This window comes from Nomia melanderi, chromosome 1 (assembly GCF_051020985.1).
Source record: "Nomia melanderi isolate GNS246 chromosome 1, iyNomMela1, whole genome shotgun sequence".
NCBI classification, from domain to species: Eukaryota; Metazoa; Arthropoda; class Insecta; order Hymenoptera; family Halictidae; genus Nomia; species Nomia melanderi.
Genome location: NC_134999.1, coordinates 4,819,482 through 4,843,430, shown reverse-complemented (window position 1 = coordinate 4,843,430; position 23,949 = coordinate 4,819,482). Strand labels below are relative to the sequence as shown.

Sequence of the window (23,949 nt, the reverse complement as noted above, 5' to 3'; positions counted from 1 at the left end):
TATACGATTTCATTGATGCAAACTAAATCACATCGTACCATTACAGGTGTTTGTTAGATATAGATACAATTTTAATAGAGATATTAACGCATCTCATCTCATTATAAAAATTGGTTTTACTATCTGAACTTCGTGAGAGAATTAAATATAACTTATTCTGCATTACAATTCAATATTATTTTCCCCTATTTCTCATTTTTGTTGCAACTCTTTCATAAAGTTAATAAAAAATCTATGTTTATATAGAATTTTCTCGTTTCAACGTATACAACGACATAATTTGACAGAAAAAAACTAAAACACCCTGTACATGTACGTATAATATACCTCTCTAAATACGTATTTCTTTAACACGACAAATTAGTCTATGAAAGATTCTATTTATGAATAAATATATTTACGATAAACTGAAATGAAATACAACCTACGAGAACTGTTTTGCAGCCATCAAAAAATTGTTAAACAAGAACATCCTGTTAGGCGGTTGTGTCAATAACGATATCGATTGCAGTTTTACTGACAAGTCACCCCTTCAGTTTTGTCCCCCTCGTGAAAAAATCGATTGCTCGTTTTATTTATATCTCTTCTACGGCGACAAAACGCTCCGCCAATGAAATCACAATAGATTAAAAAGGAATTTACGATTGACAAAAATATTTGGCAGCTAGACAGTTCTACACTCTCTTTTTCTCTCTCCCTCCCTTTCATCCGACGCTGTCTTCGTCAGTCTTGTTTCGTCTGCCAAGAGATACTCTACCGAGAAGCTAGACACTGTTGACATTCACGACCGCCTTATTACTTCAGCGTCGCTGATGTAACACACAGGCGCCAAATTTTATTCTTTGAAGATTGCTCTAACGTGTCCCAAAATTGAAGATTTCAATATGCGACGAGAAAACTTCTTCATTCTAATATGAAATGTTTTCATCATAATCTAAGAAATTCAAGTTTCTTCCGAGACCATTTCATTTTGCAATGTTTTGTAATAATGATTTTGTCTTACGCTACAAACCGTTACACATTGTTAGTGATTTAGTTTAAGTAATCATAGATACAAAATTAATAATAATTATAATAATAATAATAATAAAAATAAACAATGGTTCTATATAATAATTATACAGTTCACTGATCTATTTTGAGCATCTACTGCGGTAAAACATTGTTGCTTAACATTAAAGCATTCTGTGTAGAAACCATTTAGTGTGACGTGTATTGGCAACTATTTAGGCCTTGATATATTGTCACAGCAATATTCATAACTTGTGACAAAACAATTGTTAAAAATAATGATGTGATTATAAAATAATCTTCAGGAGATAGAGCTTTTTATATAAATCATGAGAATATCAGTTGTTATTGATCGTACAAGTAGATATATTTTTATAATGTACATTTTCATCTAACTTTATATATTTCCTAGTGATTACAAACAATTTAAACTATAATTACTTTAATGATTATATCTGTATTTTTGTATAATTTACAAATCAAGGTGCCAAATTACGAATTTAGATTGTCATATAATTATAATTAATGAATTTAACCTGTAAACAGATAATTTCAAATATGGTTATACTGTTGCATAATTCCGTCACACTGTCACAAAAACCCTTTCTCCGGTGCAACAGATATAAACCCAATTCGTCTTGAACGTCTATTCTTACGTTCATAAGGTTATTTACACCCAGTGTCTGACACCATTTTGGTAGCAGGGTATAGAGTTCGGGCCAAGCATACCTACATGCTAGTTAGAACACCTAAAACACTGTTGAAAAAGAAATAACAATCATTTCCCAACATAGATCACCTTAACTGAAATTTATTGTCATAATTAATAAAAGTGCTTGTGGATTGTAGAAGCCACTCGTAACCATCTTATCATGATCGAGAAGGAAATTTTCAAACAACACGAAGTAATCAGGACTACGAGTAAAATTAATAGAGTTTACTCTGTACGCTTAAGAATTAGGTACTAAAATGTTTATGGCATTATCATACTATTTTTCACCAATAGTAACTACTGTAGTGCTCTATAATTTAATTTTATTGTTTTTGAAACGTAAACATCAATTGTTAATACACATTTAAGACTTTTCAATTAGAAAATATATACACATAACATAAACAATGTTTAACTGGTCATTTACCAATTAGACTAATTAGTCTAATTAGAAGGAAAAATTGTAACTATGGAATTTAATAAAAATGTACGATGTTTAGGCTTTGTTCTTTTTCAAAAAATGAAAAATGTGCTCATGAAAAATATTGTGGGTATGTTGAACGCCTTGACATGAAATTGGATTCAGAACATAACTAAATTGTTATATTTTTTGTTACCTTGACATAAACTCAGATCCAGGACACAACTAAATTATTGTGTTGTGATAATAAATTTAAACAATTACACCAATTCCGAATAAACTCCATAAAAATAGAAAATATACAAGTACTCCGTTTTCTTCAGACTTAAAGCGCGATTTTATTTTCGTATTGTTCTAATACTGTATAATCGAGACAGTTTATTGCTGTCCTTCAGTGATAAACTGTTATCTTTAATAGCCAACAGACATACGTTAGAGCTATAAAATTTAGAATAATTTACTCGACACAACAAAAACTTCTCAATTATATAAATATGACTGAATGTTTTAATGAATTTACTTCATTTTAATTACTATACACCTATAATTACATATAATTACAAAGAATAATCGGTAATTACTATTCTGAGATGCTATGGTCATTAAATCAATAACACTAACGGGAATTGCAATTATCACTAAAATTATTTCGACCAAATAAGAGTAGAAACATATATTCCACTATAATACAAATATCATTAGTCAGTTATAATTTCCACTTCTGAAACTTGCAAACTGTTTGTGAAACAAAGAGTGCAGTAACGAAGTTTGCATACACTTTGATCAGTGTTTTGCAGATTTGAATTAAAAAATAAAAAGATACAAAAATTTGAAATGCTTAAAAAACGATAATCTTAATTCAGAGATACAGGTATACTTCGTAGAAATGCAACGCACTCAACTGTTCTGTACGACCTCGTAACCAATTATTGCCTAAAAGTGTATGTGGTTCACCAAGGCCCCATTAAGCTCTATTAAGCAGCCATAAATCTTCGAGAAAAGAAATAGCGACGGTTGTTTAGCTTTACGTAACTACAATAAAATAAAACAGCATTGTCTGATTTTGAATTACTGTTCTAGTACTGGTTCGTTATAGTTCCAGATGCACTGTCTACGAGAATTCTAGGTCGCTCCAAAACGAACACTACATTCTCAAAGAGCTGAAATGTCTAGGGCAACGACCCATTTAAATTTATTTATTTCACTTGATGTATGATAATTTATTTTCTGTCCTAGATCCATATTCTTAACTTTACCACTAGTTTTATTCATATAATTATTTCTATATTAATTATAACTGGTCAAATAACAAGTTAGGGAATAAACTTAAAGAAGTCAAACAATAAATATTTCTCAGTAAAAAAGAAGCAAAACAATAAAGAAAAATTGGAAAATTAAATAATCGAGTAATGAATGAAAATGGAAATGAAGTTAAATGAACAAAGGAAATGCTAAACTTTAAATGAAATTTTAGAACTGGTCCACCAAGCGTGGTACGTTCAGTGTTAATTACACTGTACCGGAATAGAGAATTCAGATTTTACTTTTGTTCACCGAAAGTAAAAGTCTTTCGAATTGCTTTCCATTAAAGTCCCATAACGGAACTTTTACAAATGACAAAGGTATTTTACTCATATAAATCAACTTCCACCGTTCAACCAAACTAGAAAATATACTCTGTCATCTAATTACCCAAGTTTCTCCCTGTTCTCAAAAAAAAAGTTCTAATTAAAAAGTTTTATTCTACATCTTTTACTTATTTTCGTATGCGAATTAACCTCTCGTCGATCGCATTACCTGTATTTAGTCAGGGGTTAGTAAAAATACACCTAATTTTCTTAAAAATGAAATACATATTCTATACTTGTTTACTTAGGTTTTCGATGAAAATTACACTCTTTTCAATGTAATCATCAAATACAAAATAGCTACTATTCTAATTTATAATCGTACTCATAAATAAGCTATGAATATTTATACCAACATGGATTTTTAAAAATTAATTTACAGAAGTTGGAATTAAGTAAAAATTTGTTTCTTGTATTAAGAGTTTTCTCAGAGTTTTAATGGAGTTATAATCTCATTATATTAAGTGATACTTTTGATTACTCCATGTTTCAGATAAACATGTTTAATACTATAATAATTGTATACGATATTGAATTATATAATATTTTATTATATTATCTTATATTACGATATAATTTAATATAATATATTATAATAATTATAAATGCATAAAATCAGTAGTCTGCTTAAAATTTAAATAAACCAATCAGATTATTATGGTTTAGGAAACCAAAACCAAGCGAACAAACGCGCACACGCAGAAGGTCACTGTGCAATGAGTCTTCCTCAGTATATTACGATAATAGATTCTTCGTTGCTGTGATTAATATCGAAGAAAAACATAAAAGTGAATAAAAACAAAAATAAATAGAAATAAATAAAAATGGAATAAAAGCATCATGTCGAATGAAAACTTCACCAACTCCAGAGTTTCGGCCTACTTTTACCTTCTACTTGGACCAGACTCGGTTGACCTAACTATACGTTGTTGGTTAGAGATCTGGTGAGACAATCTTCACCGCATGGCTAAAATAAACAATTCTGCCGCTGCCTGTGTTAGTGTTGGCGAATCTACAGTGACCCCATGCCCGTAATTCTGAGACTAATATAGTGTACGTAAAACACATAATATTAACCTTTGCACTCGGAATGCCAGCTATCCTAACATACTGCATTTCGAGCAATTGTTCTTCAAAATATCATACCATGAAATATTAAAACCGTAAATATGCATACTAAACTACATTCGAACAAGTGAAATCCAATGTTGCTTAGGCACAATAAACAAACGACCTTAAATTTGGTTTAACAAACTGTGTCTATAATAAACAAGTTGTTGCAAGCAAAAAAATTGTCGCCGAGTGCAAAGGGTTAATAAAATATGAGAATACTAAAATATTGTTGTACCTTGTTGTACGTATTATTAATATTATTATATGACTATCAAAAATCTGTCTCATACATATTAATAAAAAAAATAATTACCCTTTGTGTTCGCTTAACAATTTATAAATAAAAATTGGAATATATAAATATAAATATAAATTGTTTGAATATTTAAAGAAATTTGAGTGCTTATTTTACATAGTTATCTTAATTTTTCTAAAAGACTTCTAATGCATTCATATCTAAAATAAAAACGTTATGTACTCCCATCGAATAAACACTTGTTTGACATTTTTATACTTATTTTTTATGACTTTTCCTTGCGGTGTTCTGTTATAGGATTTTTCTTTTATCAAATAGAGAATTTGTTTTAACAAATGTTACAATCATATTACATTTTCAGTTGTAGTTTTTACTGGTAGTTCATCGGTGATTTTGGTATTTGTTTTAACAGAGGATGGAATTCCAATCGGAGGAAGTATGTCGATGTAATGTCTTGGGAGGAGTGTAGTCCTCGAGGATTAGTCGTTTGCGCGAAAACGCACGCGACGAGATAACGGTAAACGATTCGATGCACGTTTCTCCGGTTTCAAAAACCACGGAGAGATAATGCCTCTTCGATATCTCGCGTTGCAACTGCCTCCCGGGAAGTTCTCTACCTTTCCCATTCACAATTCGTTCAGTTCAATTCACTGTTAATAAATCATTTTCAATTTATTTTGAACTTCACATCACCGTGTATATAACTGATAATTGCATTTTCTCAAATTATTTACTTTAAAATGTTCAGTTCCTTAATTGGACAGACACTTAAATATTTGTATATTATTCCTTAATTAATACTAATTACTAGTAATTGTAATTAATGAAACTACCTCTTAAAATTATTTGTTAGTGTAGCTGTTATTAGCAAAGCAGTTGTTAAAGTAGATTATTATTAAACAATAGTGATTTATATTTCACGTTAAAATTAAATATTTAAATTTGGGAAACATTATCTTTTAGATCGTTTTCAAATGGCTGTTCAATAAAAATTTTATACTACAATTCGTAATGTATTTTGTCGTCACTATCTCTAACATAAAAGATCATTTTTATTACAACACCATTTATAATGATTAAAAATTACAATTTATAGTGGTAAAGTAAATTCACTTAACAGTTCCAATTGTTACTTATAAAATACACAAATAAAACAACTGATAACATGATGCAAATAATACATACGTAAGGAAATAAGTGCATAGAAATTATTTCTTTTCGTAAAAATGAACAGATTCTCCAGTCTCCTTAATTGTAAACCTGAATTTTAATTATTGCAAATATTACTCATTACCATGAATTACTAATACCGTTAAAAGTTTAATATGCTAAAAGTGCACGGCATAAAAATAGTATTTAAGATGAAACTCACGATTAAAAATAAAAAAGAAAAAGGTCTCTTGTGATTTGTTGAAAAAGCTTACATTCGCTAGCCAAACCGCTACGTAACAAGTAACGCAACAGACAATTCTAGCGATATACGGGGTGTGCCAGGACGGATCGTACCACCGGGTTTATTCCTCGCACAAAAATAAGACAGAAATATAAAATAAAATTGACCAGTGTAATGTTTCGTATCCAAGATGATGAAGTTCGAAAATCGGTCGAATACAGGAAAATTTACGCTGGTACTCAGTAAAATAAATATAGCAACATCGTTAAAAGATGCCAAACGCTGGCATTTCTGAGTGTCAGATATCAACAGTTCAAACAATGACCTATATTGGTCTTTTTCAAGCATCAACACTTGGATAAAGCATATCTATAGCACATAGTATTATTATAAACTTCACCGAAAATTATATTTTTTTGGAACTATTTTAATAACATCATTTTCATAATTTTATAAATAACTACTATTAACTTCGTTCTAATCGAATGCTAATAACATTACAATTCAGAAATCATTACAAATACTTGCTAGATACAGATGAGTACACAGTGTTTAATAATAACCATGAATCATTTTCTAACATCTCAAAGATTTCCACTTTTTCCAAAAATAAACGATATATTCCACTATTCGTTGCGACTGATAATTAAGTAGTGATAATTCTTGGTAAATGCCTGATTCCATTATCTAATTTAATTCAGTATTCCTTTATCGATATTCAACGAGTATATTGCTTCATAGATTGTTCAAGTTTACTGAAAGGTCATCGAGTTTCGTCGACAATACTCGATGAGTACAAATGGATCGTTTCACGATCGTCAGCTTACTTTAAAAGCTTCGTGAATAAGTACGATTAACTATAATTATAAGGTGCACGCAATTTTTCAGGAACACTATTGTGGAAAGTACAGAATATAGTAAATTTTATCAATTAATTTTGTTTTTTTTTGTATAATATAACAATGCTAAAACCTTGAAAAAAGATTTGGAAATCACGAAATTAATGCACCTCTTAAATAAGAAAATAAGAAAAATTTCTATATTTAAATGAAATTTAAATTCTATTCAACACTTCAAGTACGAAGCGTAAAATTTTGGAAATATAAAAGTATGTTTACTTTTCCATCAAGTTACATAAATCAAGAACGTTATAGACAAAAATGGTTTATGGAACGCGAAAGTAAGAACTTCGTACTTTGTAATGAGTCCAAGCAAAATGTTGTGCGACTTTCTATTATGAGATTAGAGTTCAAAAATCGGCAATTTTTCGATTATATAGTAACTCGTTATGTCTATGTACTGGAGTATATTTATTATGTTTCTAAAATTTTGTATTCTCCATTTCTGGAAAATGCAGTCTCACATAAAGTTGTGCATCCCCCACCTTTTCGAAGACGTGGGATTCAAAATGTGAATAGTACGTGAAAATTAAAATAAAAGTACACTCATGTTTTAACACGATTTTGATTTAATTCAAATTATTTGTTTCATTTAACACGAACCAGAGAAAAAATACATTTCATTTTTCCACGATTTTGTTTAATTTAATGTAATCACCAAACCGTAACATGAATTTTCATATGGTTTATTGTGTTACTTTATTGATTTCTTAGGTCTGGAACCAACCTCTGTTTTTCTATAAATATAATATATTTTTTCGTGTAAATCATCGTGTAAAAACAGAATTGAATGTATTATATTACAAACAGTGACCAAATTAATAAAAAAATTATTATATTCAAACAATAATTTGCAAACACTAAATTCAAAATAATAATGAATTCTTTTTGGAATATATAAAACATTAGTAAATTAATTATTAATCTTGTTTCATAATTTAAACTGTTTGATTACGTCAGCACGTTCTTAATCTTCATTTGAGCGTCTAACGACTTTTAAGTGCTGATACCTATGCATTCCAATATTTATTGCATCACTAGAATATTAAAATCTTTACTCTAACGTATCACTCGTCACTGGTACTAAAGGAATATTATTTTATACTCAGATGGTTTATTTCATTACTGATTTCAATAAGAAAACAATAATTCTACTTTGATGAAATCTATACCTACTTAAATGTGATATTTCTAAATCCGATTATTTCAAATTTTAGAATCAATTAATACTATATCTACTTTTTATATTACATTTTAGCTGCCTACAACTCGAGTTCGCATAACATATTCATTTTTAAGAATTAATGATCATCTTGTATAGTGATTAATATAGATTCACTGAATATATTGAACATGGTCTTGCTTAAAAAATGAATCTCAATGGAATTGTAGTTGTTTAATAATCGTTCACTAATACTAAAAACAAGTTTAACAATTTTGTTTACCAAAAGCGAAAGCCTACTCCAATAAAATTCCTTTGAGATAATTTCCTTTCGTATCAATTCTTTCCCCTGTTTAGTGTACCACCATTGGACCACGGTGTATACAGTTTTATGCCCATACTAAACGGAGTATCAATCACCCTATTACCAATGAAGCACCCATGAAAATGACGAACTCGCGAGTAGTTTGCAGGTCGATTTGCGGCTGATCCAGTGTGTACATCCGATAACACACGTTCAATGATGACTTACCGGACCGGAGCAATGGCAGAACAATTGATGATTCATTTGGCGTATTCAATAACGTGCACCGAGTATGACTGCGAAACTTTCACCAATGAACTCGCGAATGACTAGAAAATTAAGAAAACTACGAGGCAAACGATAGCGACCGGTCGAAAGACCGCAAGGAACTGGCCAGTGGCCGCGACCCCACCATTGCGGTACACCGTCGCTGAGGACGCCAACGAATGTAAACATCGCCTCAGCTGATCATCATGACATACAGGGTGCTCTACTAGAAACAACGCACCTTGCCACGTTCTTTCCGATCGAAACGATACAAATGACAATAAAAATAGGGTAAAAAAAGCATTAACCCCTTACCCTATAATTTCTTTCACAACTATGCTTGATAAACGTACTTTAACATTAATAATTTATTAGAAACGAAAAAAGAATTTGGTACTTATTCTATTCGCTATATTTACTTCAGACGTTAACGATTGATAACAGAAAACAAATATTTAATTTACATTTAAGAAAAATAAATAACATTCAGACTTGTCAAATTTAGTTTAAAATTCTCATCGCGAGTCTGACACGATATCATAGGTCAAAGGGTTAACCCTTTGTGGTTCCGAGTGTCCTCGGATTTTCAATCTAGAACTTGCATCGACATTTATTTACTTGCCCGTACTTAAATATGGTGTTTTTTAAAATTCATTTAAAGACATTTTTGAAAATCACTAATGTTGTATTTATGTATGTAACATTTATTGGAATTGGTAAAACAGATGACGATTGAAACAAAATTAAACGTCTGCCTCGACGTTGAATCGGAAAGGGTTAAATGAAGACAGACAATTACGAAAGATAAACTGATACAACAGAAAAGTTTTTGTCATGAGTATTTATGCTTTTAAAGTTATTAATTTAAGTTACACTTCAGAATTTTAATTATGCATATTAATGGCAGAATATACGTAAGCATGTAGGTAAGTAAATTTTTTGATAATAGGACACACTCTTCTGGTACCGATATTTATTTATTTCATAATAAAAGGACGCACATATATTTGCAAGAGATAAAAAATACTAAGTTTTATACAATCAGAAACTTACCAAAAATTGTTTAAAAAATTTCAACAGTGAATGATTGAACAGTGAAGTGTTATTTTGTGGTACGCTTTTGTGTTTTAAAATCACAAGGCTTTATTTGCTGTACTTAATATTAAAAATGTCTACTACAGAGATATTAGAATACTACCAAAGTTATAGCTGTAAATTTCAACTAAATTCACAATATTTTTTCGTTGTAATATCTTATACTTTCAACAAATATGTAAATCTATAATGATTTCTTTCACCTTCACGAGTGTGGTTAAATACTTTACTGCAAATAAATAATGTATTAGGAAGAAAATTTGTTAGATAAACTCTGTAATATGTCTATTAACCAGCTAACTTTATTTGACGATTGTAAACGTCGTCATAAAGCTTGAAATAATACTAATTGTTTGAAACGTCACTTCTTTATTTTTCGGACAAACATGTAATTCTTTTCCGCGTTACTTTGATTTTTCATTAAAATATACCCTAGGTGCATTTGACCTGCGTTTAACAAGTACACACTTCATTTTTTTATTTTATTGTGCGCAAAAATAGAGGTTTTTGAAACTAATAGATAATGTATCAAATAATTTTAATGCAGATAGAAACTATTTTGCGGGAAGCAGACAGTACGAATTTTAAAACGCTGATAATCCGACACAAAAGGTAACAGTGATATCTCTACTCTTTGTATCGATTAAATTTTCAGCAGTTGTTAGAAGATAAAAATATATATGTATACATATATAGTAGACCACTACTATTAGTACATCTACAGATGTCATTAAAAAACATTCATTTAGATACTGTAACTCATATACATAGGTGACATTTACATAAATTATAATGCTCATATATCATACAGTAGAGGAATAATAATATATAATAGGAATGGTCGTTTATTATTAATGACACGATAAAATTCAATTCATTAAAAATGAAAAACAATAATAAAATAACAAGCGTAGATTTTGTTCTTATTAGAACTATAATAAAAGTGGGAAATTTCATGTGTCTAATTACTTCGTTAACTGTATAAACCTTGATCTCTTTTCGTATGACTATCAAACTTCAACTACGCACAAAGTGTTCATGCAATTAGTACCTACCGTTATACTCGTACATGATAAGTTTGTAATAATAATGAGAAAGGAAGAAGTTTTACCTTTCTTTAATAACTAACGTAATGGCGTATATTTTTTATATTTATAATATTTTTGGGGTAACGAAAATAAGATTCAATTTTTTATATGAAATATTGTATACTTTTTTATGCCATACATATACGATTAAAAATAATAAAAATAATTTATACCGTTATATTTATTATATAACATTTTTTTATTGTTGAGATCACACGGTAATTCAATGTAACTCAAATGCATTTTTTAGAAGCACAAATTACATTTCAATTATATCGTTTCGTAAAACTTACAGTCATTTCTCATATTTGTTGATTTCATTTATAAAAAGTTTACTTAACATCTTTTTACGAAAACAATAAAAAATATTTTTGTATTCCTTATATTATTAACCCTTTGCACTTATTATATTTTACATATGACATTAACACGTGAAACATTGGAATAAAATAGTTCTGTCCCTTAATTTACGGAAAATTTTTCGTTATGCTAATTGTGAAAATTATCATTAACATTACATCAGAAAATAATGAATATTTATGATGAAAAATATTGCGGAGAGCAAAGGGTTAATTTTTCATTAGATATAATCACAGTGCAACACAATTTGTTTATCTGATTACATCGGCGCAATTGCAATAAACACCCTGTATACAGTATGCATGTGTAAGTATATATTTTAATAGCTTTAACCGCCCCCGCATTTGTCTGATCCCGTCTGCGTAGCGAGCTTTCGATCTACCGAGTGTTCCTAAAAATTGAACGCAAAATCTTCTTTTCTGCAGTTTTTAAACGTACAGAACAACTTAGACGTCCCGAAATTTCAATCGAGAGCTTATAAAATAAAATGCTGCGAGAACGTTGATGAGATTACCCGTAATCATGCACACGATTCTCCGCATATCATGTTTTATCTGTGTGTTTACAGCACTTAGTATACTGCATATATTTAAATTATATAAGAGAGGCGTGTTACTAACAATAAAACAGGTAACTAAACGTGGCTTAAATTTCGAAATTAATATTTAATATTTGACGAAGGTTATACAATTATTTAAACTATTTACCTTGGGACCCTCATAAATCATTGTTAATTTTAAAACAATAGGAAGAAATGAACTACAGAAGAGGAAAATTAAGTTATATGATATTAATGTATATTTTATTATATAATAACAATATGTAGGCATGAGGGACTAAATAATTTGTTCAAAATAACATAATAAATAATAATTTCATTTTTCTAAAATATAAGTCTATCAATTCAATTTTTGGAGAAAAAAATGTAGAACATATGAAAAACTAAAAATAAAGAAATTAATATATATTTACCCAATTTTCTGTTAATTAATGCAAGAAAACTTTGAATATTGTATTTCAAAAGTATATAAAGACTAATGTATTTAATCAATTACGTTGGACTATTTGTTATTCAAAGGCATGCTTCAATTAGAACTTACTCTACCTCTAGCGTGACATCTTATAATGGACATAAGTCTTGTCTAGATAAAGCTGCCACCGAGATTTCAAGGTAACCTTTGATTTTTCAAGTGGGACTATGTACTTTCTGTTAACTGGGCGTGTAGCCCATTCCGAGATGAATTCATTAGTCTCGATAAATTGGTCTTCCAAGGTTATCCGAGCTCATTTACGATCGATTAAATTCTCCTTTTGCTGAACGCCCACATAATGTTTCTTATCTTGTATTACATTTGAAAAGACCACCTTGAACATCAATATACTGGATCATTCCTTTCCTGAATAATCATTTTACCTACTCGAACATTGTCCTGACAATTTGATAACAGAGATTGTCTATTACAACTATCTGCATCAGAGATGGTAGATTCTTTTCGATAAAATTTATCTTAACTTATTTTATTTTTATAAACTCCAAAAAGAGAGGTTTAGGAATGGGTACTTCCTTTCCTTATCTAACTACGATATCGTTAGACACATAATTCAACATCGTAAAATATATCGCTGCTAGAAGAAGACTGCACAATTCTAGTCACAATAATACTAATTGTTTCCAAGCAATTGCAATATAAGGCTCTGACAGTTGATATTCCATGTTTGTAAATATAAATGACGATAAAGCAGTCAACGGCGTGAGTTTACAATACATTTACAATCGAATCTATTTATTACTTCGATAAGAAAAATCTTATGCACGCACAAAAATGACTGAAAAATTTGAAACACCAACATGTCATAGGTCAATGAATTGGTCTTTCAATAGACTATATAGCTAAAGAAAAATATAGAGTACTCAATATTTTAAAGAATGACCCAAAGTAGGACAAAACCTTTAAACAAAAATAAGAATAAAAATGTATTTGTTTCCTATCGCCATTTTATATAAACAGTTAGTTTTCAATCAATTTCTCATTAGTTCTTTTTTTATATACACTTTAAATATATTTTTTGATTTACTATTTTATACAAGCTGTTTACAAAACATAGTACAACCAGTAAGGAATGAATAACATAACAAAATAAGATGGAAACATAGAATAGTTTTTCATTTACAACTCTTTATTTAAGAAATAATTACCTTGAAAAATTTAAATTAAATTAAATTAAATTTAACGAATAAAATTGTTAAGTTATAACGTACATATTTTTAGCTGATCCCTGATCTGATAGTTTCTCAGATTTATTCATGTTTCAAACGATGTCACTTCGAGGAGCATTTTAATAGACAAATGCACAGAGATACACAACTCGACCGCACTTACACTCAATAGAGACTATAACTTGAGTTTTTATTTTTAAAAACACCCTTTATGAATGAGTGAAAAGTATAACCACTTACACTGTAACGCTAAACACATTGCTCCAAATAATATGCAGCAAGTTACTTTCTGATACAAAAATATATCTATTTTAAATAGATCATGTACACCGGCGGAATGGTCAGTATACTTACCCAGACCAACCAAATATTTTGATTCGAGCGCGGATTTTTACGCATTTATAACATATATAATTAGACAAAATAAAATGTAATCAGTATTAGCATAAATCTTCATAAAATTGTTATAGCACTGCAACTGCATCGAATGTCGTTATATTTCATATTAACTTCCGAAAATTTAACTATGAAGAATTATGGCCCGCAGTAATTATTTTATTTAAATCATTTTGTGATACATTACAATATTACGATTCATAACAGAAAGATTTCAAAGGGAAGTGATGATTGGTTACATATAAACATTGCATTAAAAAATGTTTTTTCAAACTATTTAATTTATAATAAGTTTTAATTGTTTCACATTATCTCTTAAATTAATTTTACTTTCAAAAATTTTAATAAATTACAGAGAATCATTAATAAGAAATGTTATTTACATGATACTGTAATTTTATATATAACAGATTAAATTTTGTTGTTGTCCTATGTACAATAAAATTAATATAAATACACAGATAAAATGTAGATGTATTTCGATCTATGTTAAAGTAAGATAAGTAAAATGTAAGTAATTACTTAAATTGTATATACATTTGAGCAAAAATATCTCCAAAAAAATAAATAAATAAAAATATGCATGTATATGTGCGTATGCATATTCAACATAATACTAAATATACATTAAATATAATACATTCATATACAAAATGACATATCTAAAAATAATATACTGCATTTGATGTAAGTACTTGGTATCAATTGCTACATATTAACAAGATAACGTCAAATAGCAATAAATAGCATCAAATATTACTATTAATCATTATTATATTCTTCTTATTCATACATATTATCTTATTTTTACTTTTCATTTTCCTGATCAATTATATTATACATTGATATAACTAAAATAGAAAGTATTCTATGCATTTAAAAATTTGTTTAAAACATCCATAAATGAAATAATATCCACTTAAATAAATTGTATAAAACGTACATCTTTCTAATATCATATTTCTTAAATGTTGTATATTAATTCATTTTTAGTATTTATACTATTATTTCGTATTAGTAATATAATTCTCATAAATTAAATTTTGCTGTTATCCAATGCGTATGCAATCTATCAATCTCAAGTAATAATTTTTTCAAACTCGAACAAAGAATTATACTTATGCAAACAGACTATTCAAAAATATAATATTTCTCCCAAAATAACGTTGTATTGTTTTGGTCAAATATCAAACTATTAAATGTATGTGGAATGCTTATATATAATACTAATTTTATAATCAATCAATTTAATCCAAAATTGATTATTTTATTCTTGTTTATGAGAAAACACACATGTGTTGATTAATAACATTTTTTAACTAAACTTTTATTAAAAAATATTTCAACTTTTATTAAAACTTTCACAATTTAAGTACTGTAATATAATGCTAATAATTATTTCTATTTTTATGAATTGTGTCATGGTAAATGGTACATACATAATTATTGTTAATTTATACCAAACAAATTTAAATTATCACATGAACTTTAGTATCAAAACTTAAGTTGCACATATACTTATATTTCATGTTTGGAAAAATAAAACTAATATTCGAGACATATTACATTAATATATTAATATATACATAAATAAGAATATATTAATATATTACATTATGTACATAAGTACTTCTAAACTATATTAAGAATCGGTTCTCTTTTTAATTTCATTTTTTGTTTCTGAAAATATAGAAAAATTATTTATATCGTATTTAGAAACTTGAGGTATATCAGATTTACAACATTAATTATATAAAAATGTCATTTACTCATGACAATCTGTATTTGATAATAATGATTTATAATTAATCATACTTTTTACAAGTGGTTCTATACCCATCGTCCACATCAGTATTGAATCTGTGTTGACAGTTACCTCAGAACAGTTATCATATGTATTTGAAGTACTTACAAGGTCACCAAATTGCATAGTTGTATTTTCTGAAAAATAATTCCTTTTATTATATTACATAATATAGAAGCACTACTTTTGAATGTATATTATAATATAATGTTAATATTAGATTATATATAATCATAATATAACATAAACTTTAACTAGAGTCAATAACTATCTACAGATTTGTTTAACATTAAAAAAACCCTCAAATAAAAAACAATTTCTATTTTTATAAAATAGAATACAAAGATAGAAATCTAAAGAACTATTCGCAATCAAATAGTAATAGTATGTAATCATTTTTGTGTGTATAGTACTGAAATAGTTGATAAAAACACATACTTAAATTCCATTTTAAGCCAGTTGTGCTTATTTGATTAACAGGTGTTCCAATCGGTATAAGTCCACACCAACTACTATTTTGCACTAAAGCATTAGGAATTGATATGCTATGAAAACCAGGCTCCAAAATCCATGTCAATGAATTGCTAGCAACTTGAATAACCTAAAGTAAATAGAATTCAATAAACAAATCATAAAATTAATATAATTAGTTTGCTATATATAATTAATCTACTTATTTTTATGATTTTTCAATTTATAGTATAGATATAAATCTGTGATTATAAAAGAAAATAATATAAGTCAAATTTTCAGCAAATTGGAAAGCCATAATCAACATAATCTATCTGCACCATAAAATATGAAAATTATATTTATTGATAAAACTTATTATCAAGTTTTACTACTATATCTAACAAACACACAAATATTTAAGAAGACTTATCTATAATATAATATAATATAATATAATATAATATGATATAATATAATATAATATGATGATGATGATGATGATGATGATGATAATAATGTCCTCTTAAATTTACAAATGTAGAATATCAACATCTATGGTCATATATTAATGTTTACAAATTTGAACCATAATATTTCAAAATTAAAAACATAAACATAAACTTATCACCTATAACATTTTCATGTTTAGTTACAGTAATTCAAGTTTACTACACATTCTATCTTCATTTTTAACATTATTTTAGTTATATGAGTAGTATAGTAAGAGATTTCTTTTTTATCAAATTGAAGCTACAGCAATTTCAGAAGCTACATGTCTCTAAGGCTGTAAAATTTTATAAAAACTTGAAAAATATAATTACCTGTATCTCGCCAATAAGTTTACCACTTTTATAAAGTGTATTAATATTTCCCAGAATATGATCAAATCTTCCAGATGATTCTACAAATACATATATTGCCTTCAACTGTAAATGATAATTTCTATTCATTTTTCATATAAAATAAAAGAATAAAAAATTTCATAATTAAGTCTGATATTACATTTATATTTTTCTTGTCAGCATATTGTTTCAATTGAAGCAAAGCTTTCGTATAATCTGAATGATCTTGATCAGGTGTCTCAATGATCGTTGAACCCATAGATTTTAATTTTTCAAGAATTTCAAAAGAACAACTATCCATATCACCAGTAATTAGGTTTGGTACATATTGAAAATGTTTTCCATCAAAAAGATCTATATCTTGCATTTCTAGATAATGCAGCCATCTATCTGTTCCACCGTCAACAGTGACATTAATCTGTGCTGAATAATATACATACAGTTACTAAAAAAAAAATGAAGTATACAATAATGTAAATATTAAAGAACAATATAATATTAATTAAAATATAAGTATTTAATTTAATTACACTTTAACTGATGTTGTAATGGGAAGAATATAAATAAGGAAATACTTTTCTATACTTTATTCTAGGAAAAGAAATACTAGAGTATACTCTAGAATATTTATTCTTAAAATTGCTAAATTATGAGAAAATAACAAAGCTTTCAACAATCTTCATTAAAATTAATAATTAATCTATACATACTTCCTTCTGGTTACTATTGCAAATTTATAATATTTGAATGCGTTAAATAATAATTCAATAAATAATAATACACAAATGATATTTATATTATATTATGATTACTTACAATGTGAATGTCCATATTTCTCTAGAATATAAATATTTTTACATAATCTACACTCATACAAATCAGACTTGAATTTTATATAATGATTTTCCTTATTTATATGCTTGCTACTATACGTAATTAAAAATAAAAAATATCACTATGTTAGAGAACTGTATGAATGCGCAAAACTGAAGATATAAATAATTGTACAATTACTATGAAAAAATATACTTGTCTTTTGAAATTATAAATTTATAAATTGAAACTTATAAATTTCCTTTTGAAATTAAATTGATCCCAAATAAGAAAGAAGTTACATAAAGATAGTAGATAATGAAAATTCTGATTTGGAATCTATACTTAATTCTGTAAATAAATTATTTGAAATAAAAAGAAAGACACATGTTTATGTTACTTTAAGGCAAAGAAATTTACCGTTCTCCCATATTCGAAGCAAAATATCATAGTTTAAGTGAAGTGGACGATTCAATATAATTACAGCATATTTATATTGTGAAGAACATTCAAATATCTTAAGAGGATCCCACTTTGTTACATTCAAGTTTGTATTATCCTGCATTGCTGGATGTAACTTAACTGTCTTGAAATCTAAACAAATAGTTCACAGCTAGGTTATAACTCACAAATTTTTTAATTTATGATTTAAAGTATTCAATCACTGTTACTCAAATTTTTAGTTATTGAGGCCTTATGTAACTACAGAAAAATATTTAAGTAGAATTAAATATACAACATTCAGCAGTTATGTTTGAACTTACGTAATAATTGCCGGAATCTATTTGTGACGAAGCTCAATTTCAAAATATTTCTTCTAAGGTTGCACATAACGTATATATTCACATAAATGCCTACATTAAATGAGATAATAAAAATTAGAGAGTAGAAAAGATAAATTTATCAGTATCTGTATTTCAAATTTCAAGGTCATTGAAACCATTTATGATAAATGTTTTTTCTAAACCTTTCCATAGAGACAAGCAACGTTTAAAACATACATCAATTCTTTAAAAAAATAATTAAATTTATTGTTTGTACTGAAGAAATATGACAATGTCATTAACTTTTTTTTAGCTTTTTGTACATTTAATTACTCCGATATTTAAATAGTACGTATTAATTATGTCTTTATCTCATAACCATCTCAAAAAATATTTTTATATTTTTATTCTTCTTTGCATACTTAAAAAACGTCTGTCTCTCATCACTATATTTTCTTATATTTCTTTATTATTTTCTAACATCGTTCATCATTTTGTCATTTCTTGAATTGCAGTATTCAATTTATGTAGCTATTTAAAATTGAATGAAAATTTTATTAATTTTAATAATTATGGACATAACTGTACTATTCAGTTTGGTAACCGAGAGAAACAAAAGAGTGTCATATTTTATAATTAGTTATACAAAACTATGGTAATCACAATTCAATATCAAAGGAATACTATATTAATTAAAAAATAAGCGGGGAAAATTTATTTATAAACAATCATGTTTTATTTATAATAACATTTATCTGATAATAATTTTTTATATTTATCTGTGGATAAAAATGGATGTGTAAATGCATAAATAACAATAGTACTTATATAAATATTTATAATAATGCAATTTTATATGTATTAAATATAAATTATATTATTATATACGTACTGGAAATTATACTTTATGTTATTATAAAATTGTCATAATTTAAAAAGATTTAAGTCATTAATAACTTCAAAATATAACCGAAATCGAAATTTCTTACAGTTAATTTCGTCTTATGTTATCATGAAGAATCATCCCTTACATTTTTTCCACCTACTGTATCGAATATTTTTTATACGCATATTTATAAACATAAGACATTTTAAAATAAACAAATAGAAGAATATATTCGAACAAATTTTTACTTAAAGAAAATATTCATCATCCGAAAAAAATGTTGAACTCATTTACATGCTTAAAGAATCTATATTCAAACAAAAACAAAAAATCAGTTTATATTATTCCATTCACTTGCAAATAACTTCTACCGATATATAATTAATTAAATAATTATATGCTAATAATAATTAAAAATATTGAAATTCAGACTACTAATAATAATATCAAATGCAAAGTAAACTAACATACATTACAAAATAACTTTAAGAAGAAGAAAATTGTAACTGTAAAAGAATATTGTTAATTACGAGATATGATAGTTATTAAATAATCAAAATTAAGTTCATTATTTATTAATTTTAACTGTGTCCATATACATCTCATTATTTTCCAGATTTAGATTGATGAAAATAATTATTTGAAATGTCTTCCAAAATTTGGTTTTGGAAAAAGGTATCTGGTAACACTAACCACTTTAATGATATACTTTATTTATGTCCAAAATTACTTCCAAGTCAAGGCATTCTTATATATTTTGGAGGTGATGTACAAGTATGTGTAGAAGTTTTAATAATTATGAATTTTAAAGAATTTCTTATTAAAGAATATTAATAATAACTTTGTTATTAAAATGGTATTATTCTAATGTTACAAATTATAACAAAATTAGTGTATAATTATTCTTATATAACATTAACAATTTTTTAAAAGGATATTGAGGAAAATATGAAACAACATCCAGATAGTAAAAAATATGTAGAGTGGAGTTTAGAAAATACTGCACACATACTTTCAACAAATTTTCCAACTAAACATGTACTTGTCATTCGACCATCAAGGTAAACCTCATAATTATATATTAATATGTAATACTATTTATTATATTCAACTTTGTTTTAGAATACACCTAACAAGAAATGCTAGCTTCAGTTGTTATGATAATTTTGTACCTTCAAATGAGTATGGTGTACCATCATTTTCTCCATGTCATAACGCTTTAAAACATTTACAAGGATTAGTAAATTCCTTGTTAGAAAATTTGAAAGCATATAATAAAAATGAGGTACATTTTCAATCATATTTTTACAAAATTTTGAGTTGTGATACTAAGTTAATTTAATTATGTTTGAGCTGCTAGGATCCTACTCATTTTAATATTGGTGAAACAACATTATCGTTAATGGGCTTTAGCAAAGGCTGTGTTGTACTGAACCAATTACTCCATGAATTTCATTACTATCGCAATAAATCACATTTTGATTTTGAAATTAGTAACTTCATAAAGCTCATTGACTATATGTGGTGGTTGGATGGCGGACATGGAGGTTTGAAAGATACATGGATCACAGATAAACCTATATTAGAGTCTTTTGCAAACTTAAGTAATATATTTAACAAAATAATTAAAAAAATTTTCTAAACTTGGATAAGTTATAATTAACAAGTTTTATACTATTACAGAAATAGGAGTTCATGTACATGTCACGCCATATCAAGTTTGTGACTTTCATCGTCCATGGATCCGTGAAGAAGAAAATCAGTTTTGTAATATTTTACAAAGTATGGGAGTTCCTTTGAAACGAATTTTACACTTTGCAGATGAATCAAGAAGTTTAGAATTACATTTTAATGTTCTTAAAACTATTGGAAATTATACTTAGTTATGTTTTATTATTTGATTTGATTAAAGTACGCTTTGAGGAACAATTAATCATGAGGAAAAACTATAAGTACGAAGTACATTATTGTTGAGAAGACTTAATTTTTCTATGTTATATTACATAATATACTCTCTGTGTAAAAATTACTTAGATCATTGTAAAAATATTAATACATTCGCTACCGCCAACATGAATTCATGCCTCTTCAAATATAATAACTTTCAAAAAACAGATCATTACAAGACTAGTATTTCAAAACAAATTTTATAACTTTTGTCCCTGTTTAAATGTCAGAAATTTATGGCAATTAGCTTAAAAGTTTCTTCATATTCATTAGAAAATTATATATTAACAGATTAAAATATTAACAGATTATACACAAAAAATCTGTAGTGATCACTATTTATAGATACGCACAATTTGTGACTATTTATGTATAGGGACAATAAAATGGATAACTGCTATAGTGCTGGCTAATACAATAAAGATTAATTCCATTAACAACCCAACAGTGTTAATAATCAGAAATGAGTGTCCTATGTATCCGAAAATATGCGTGTATAAATATTTAACATATAATATCTTACACAATTTTTGTATGTTACTTTTGAATATTTGTTAATTTTAAATTTAGTTTATAATACGACAACATTACATATATTCTTGTGAAAAATTTCAGTATTTGATATAAAAGAAAGTAGCCTATTAATATTGAATAATGTGTTTGAGATATGTTGATTAATCGATAGTTCATTATACCTTTAAATGATTAAAAGTTGAAAATAAATATTTGGAACAATATTTATATAATGTAAAGGTTTATATACATTAATACACTAGTAGAATGATTGATGGGAAATTAATATATCCAAGTGAAATAAATATCTTGTATTTAAGTGTACGATGTATTAACACCTATTTTGACACTTGGATTTATAGTGACTTATATTCCTAGGGTCTGAAAAATAAATTATGCGTGATTAATATTAAGCAACTATTAAAACATACAGATTCCTTTTTAAAAAGAATTACTAGTTACCATTATTTATATGTGATAATTCAAGTTGTGTCCATTCATCAGACCCATTGCAACAGTCACACACTCCATCGTTAACTTTGTAAGATGGTATCTTCACTAAAATTTAATCGATGTTAGTAGTTAAAATCAGAAAAAAGTTAAATATATAATTAAAAAATAATTAATTAAATACATATAATTTGCGTGGAAGAAATTTCACAGTAAAATACACCATTGTTACATGCATTGGTACCAGGTTCGTCACTACCATCCACTGGACAATCACAGTAATTGTCGTTAATTTTTAAAAAATCTATCTCTGCTTTCGACGTGAAACAGACGAAGTTTCCTCGTGAATTTGGCAGATATTTGGAAATGTCTTTGTCGCGTGTTCCATGTAAAGATACAGTTCGACCATCCTTATCTCGAAGGAGCTTAGAATGAAACGATTCGTTTCTTTTCGAAGCCACTTTATTAGTAATAATATAGTCAGAAGTTCGTACTGACCCACTAATTAATTTCCCTACAACTGCTTGGTTAAGTTCTTTAAAATAAAATAATTGGTGAACAACGAAAATGACAGCGACTACAAATACACAAAACAACGTGTATTTCAATTTTTTTCGAAGAAACCGACGTTTCCAAGACACTTCCGTTTTCATATTTGCCGGCTTAACAATTGCCTATATTACTGTTGTCTAGCAGTTCGAAATAGCTCTGTTTGTCACGTAAAATTTTCTTCTAATACGCATTGGCAATTATATTTTCGTATTTTAACCATTTGTTATCGATTTCTCAGAATGACCGATCTCACACAATATATATTTTTTCCGTTCATTAAAGATATTACGTTTTATTTACAAGAACCATATATAATTTGTCCTAGTAGATAAAACACATACAACTTCTTCGACGTGAACTGTTACCTGAACCGAAGTTGCCTGCAGTTTGATGATATTTCGGTTATCGAAACAAGGATGCACATTTAACAGAAATTTCAATATTTTATGATTCGAAATCAAAGCTTTATTATATTTTTAATTTTAAAATAAAATAATTGGAGTGGTCATATAATACACAGAAATTTTGTTAACAATTTGGTTTGCAATGAATTGCATTATTGATAAAAATGTTGTATTTAACATAATTAGCTGCTATTAATT

General features: G+C 27.2%; 4 protein-coding genes across 9 annotated transcripts in view; 1 reads left to right on the top strand and 3 right to left on the bottom strand.

Moving 5' to 3' along the window:
- Positions 1-9,300, bottom strand: part of Vha100-2 (V-type ATPase subunit a family protein Vha100-2) — a 48,307-nt gene extending 39,007 nt beyond the window's left edge. The window contains exon 1 of the mRNA XM_031979085.2: positions 9,128-9,300. The gene's annotated coding sequence lies outside the window, so the exon portion shown is untranslated. The remainder of the gene's footprint in view (positions 1-9,127) is intronic.
- A 5,448-nt stretch (positions 9,301-14,748) lies between these two features.
- Positions 14,749-19,624, bottom strand: LOC116432073 (thiamine pyrophosphokinase 1). Of its 3 annotated transcripts, XM_076364819.1 has the most exons (8): positions 19,422-19,620; positions 19,000-19,089; positions 18,656-18,829; positions 17,583-17,845; positions 17,402-17,506; positions 16,566-16,728; positions 16,139-16,264; positions 14,757-16,003 (listed from the first exon to the last, which is right to left on the bottom strand). In XM_076364819.1, exons 1-8 carry the CDS (start codon positions 19,441-19,443, stop codon positions 15,966-15,968), a joined length of 981 nt encoding a protein of 326 aa, XP_076220934.1. In that variant the 5' UTR covers positions 19,444-19,620; the 3' UTR covers positions 14,757-15,965. The 3 variants fall into 3 exon arrangements, with proteins under 3 accessions (XP_031844397.1, XP_076220934.1, XP_031844314.1); XM_031988454.2 differs by having other exon boundaries at positions 14,758-16,264; XM_031988537.2 differs by lacking the exon at positions 18,656-18,829 and having other exon boundaries at positions 14,749-16,264; positions 19,422-19,624.
- Positions 18,633-21,768, top strand: LOC116432236 (mitochondrial protein C2orf69 homolog). 4 transcript variants are annotated; one of them, XM_031989118.2, is made up of 7 exons: positions 18,822-19,057; positions 19,515-19,654; positions 20,502-20,659; positions 20,819-20,946; positions 21,008-21,170; positions 21,246-21,489; positions 21,569-21,768. In XM_031989118.2, the coding sequence occupies exons 3-7, from the start codon at positions 20,531-20,533 to the stop codon at positions 21,766-21,768; spliced, it is 864 nt and encodes a 287-aa protein (XP_031844978.2). In that variant the 5' UTR covers positions 18,822-19,057; positions 19,515-19,654; positions 20,502-20,530. The 4 variants fall into 4 exon arrangements, with proteins under 4 accessions (XP_031844715.2, XP_031844978.2, XP_031844881.2 ...); XM_031988855.2 differs by lacking the exons at positions 18,822-19,057; positions 19,515-19,654 and adding an exon at positions 18,633-18,782; XM_031989021.2 differs by lacking the exon at positions 19,515-19,654.
- Positions 21,476-23,736, bottom strand: LOC116432395 (uncharacterized). The gene is made up of 3 exons (XM_031989253.2): positions 22,980-23,736; positions 22,808-22,903; positions 21,476-22,726 (listed from the first exon to the last, which is right to left on the bottom strand). The coding sequence occupies exons 1-3, from the start codon at positions 23,446-23,448 to the stop codon at positions 22,677-22,679; spliced, it is 615 nt and encodes a 204-aa protein (XP_031845113.1). The 5' UTR covers positions 23,449-23,736; the 3' UTR covers positions 21,476-22,676.
- Between the last annotated feature and the right edge of the window lie 213 nt (positions 23,737-23,949).

Coding starts and splice junctions, on each gene's coding strand:
- LOC116432073 (XM_031988454.2), bottom strand. CDS start 19,443: ATGAGAGACAGACGTTTTTTAA. Junction 18,830..18,999: donor TAGATTCCGGCAATTATTAC/GTAAGTTCAAAC, acceptor CTATTTGTTTAG/ATTTCAAGACAGTTAAGTTA. Junction 16,729..17,401: donor AACTTATTGGCGAGATACAG/GTAATTATATTT, acceptor TATTTACTTTAG/GTTATTCAAGTTGCTAGCAA.
- LOC116432236 (XM_031988855.2), top strand. CDS start 20,531: ATGTCTTCCAAAATTTGGTTTTGGAAAAAGGTATCTGGTAACACTAAC. Junction 20,947..21,007: donor CTTGTCATTCGACCATCAAG/GTAAACCTCATA, acceptor ACTTTGTTTTAG/AATACACCTAACAAGAAATG. Junction 21,171..21,245: donor AAGCATATAATAAAAATGAG/GTACATTTTCAA, acceptor TTGAGCTGCTAG/GATCCTACTCATTTTAATAT.
- LOC116432395 (XM_031989253.2), bottom strand. CDS start 23,448: ATGAAAACGGAAGTGTCTTGGAAACGTCGGTTTCTTCGAAAAAAATTG. Junction 22,904..22,979: donor TTCTTCCACGCAAATTATAT/GTATTTAATTAA, acceptor ATTAAATTTTAG/TGAAGATACCATCTTACAAA. Junction 22,727..22,807: donor ATTATCACATATAAATAATG/GTAACTAGTAAT, acceptor TTTATTTTTCAG/ACCCTAGGAATATAAGTCAC.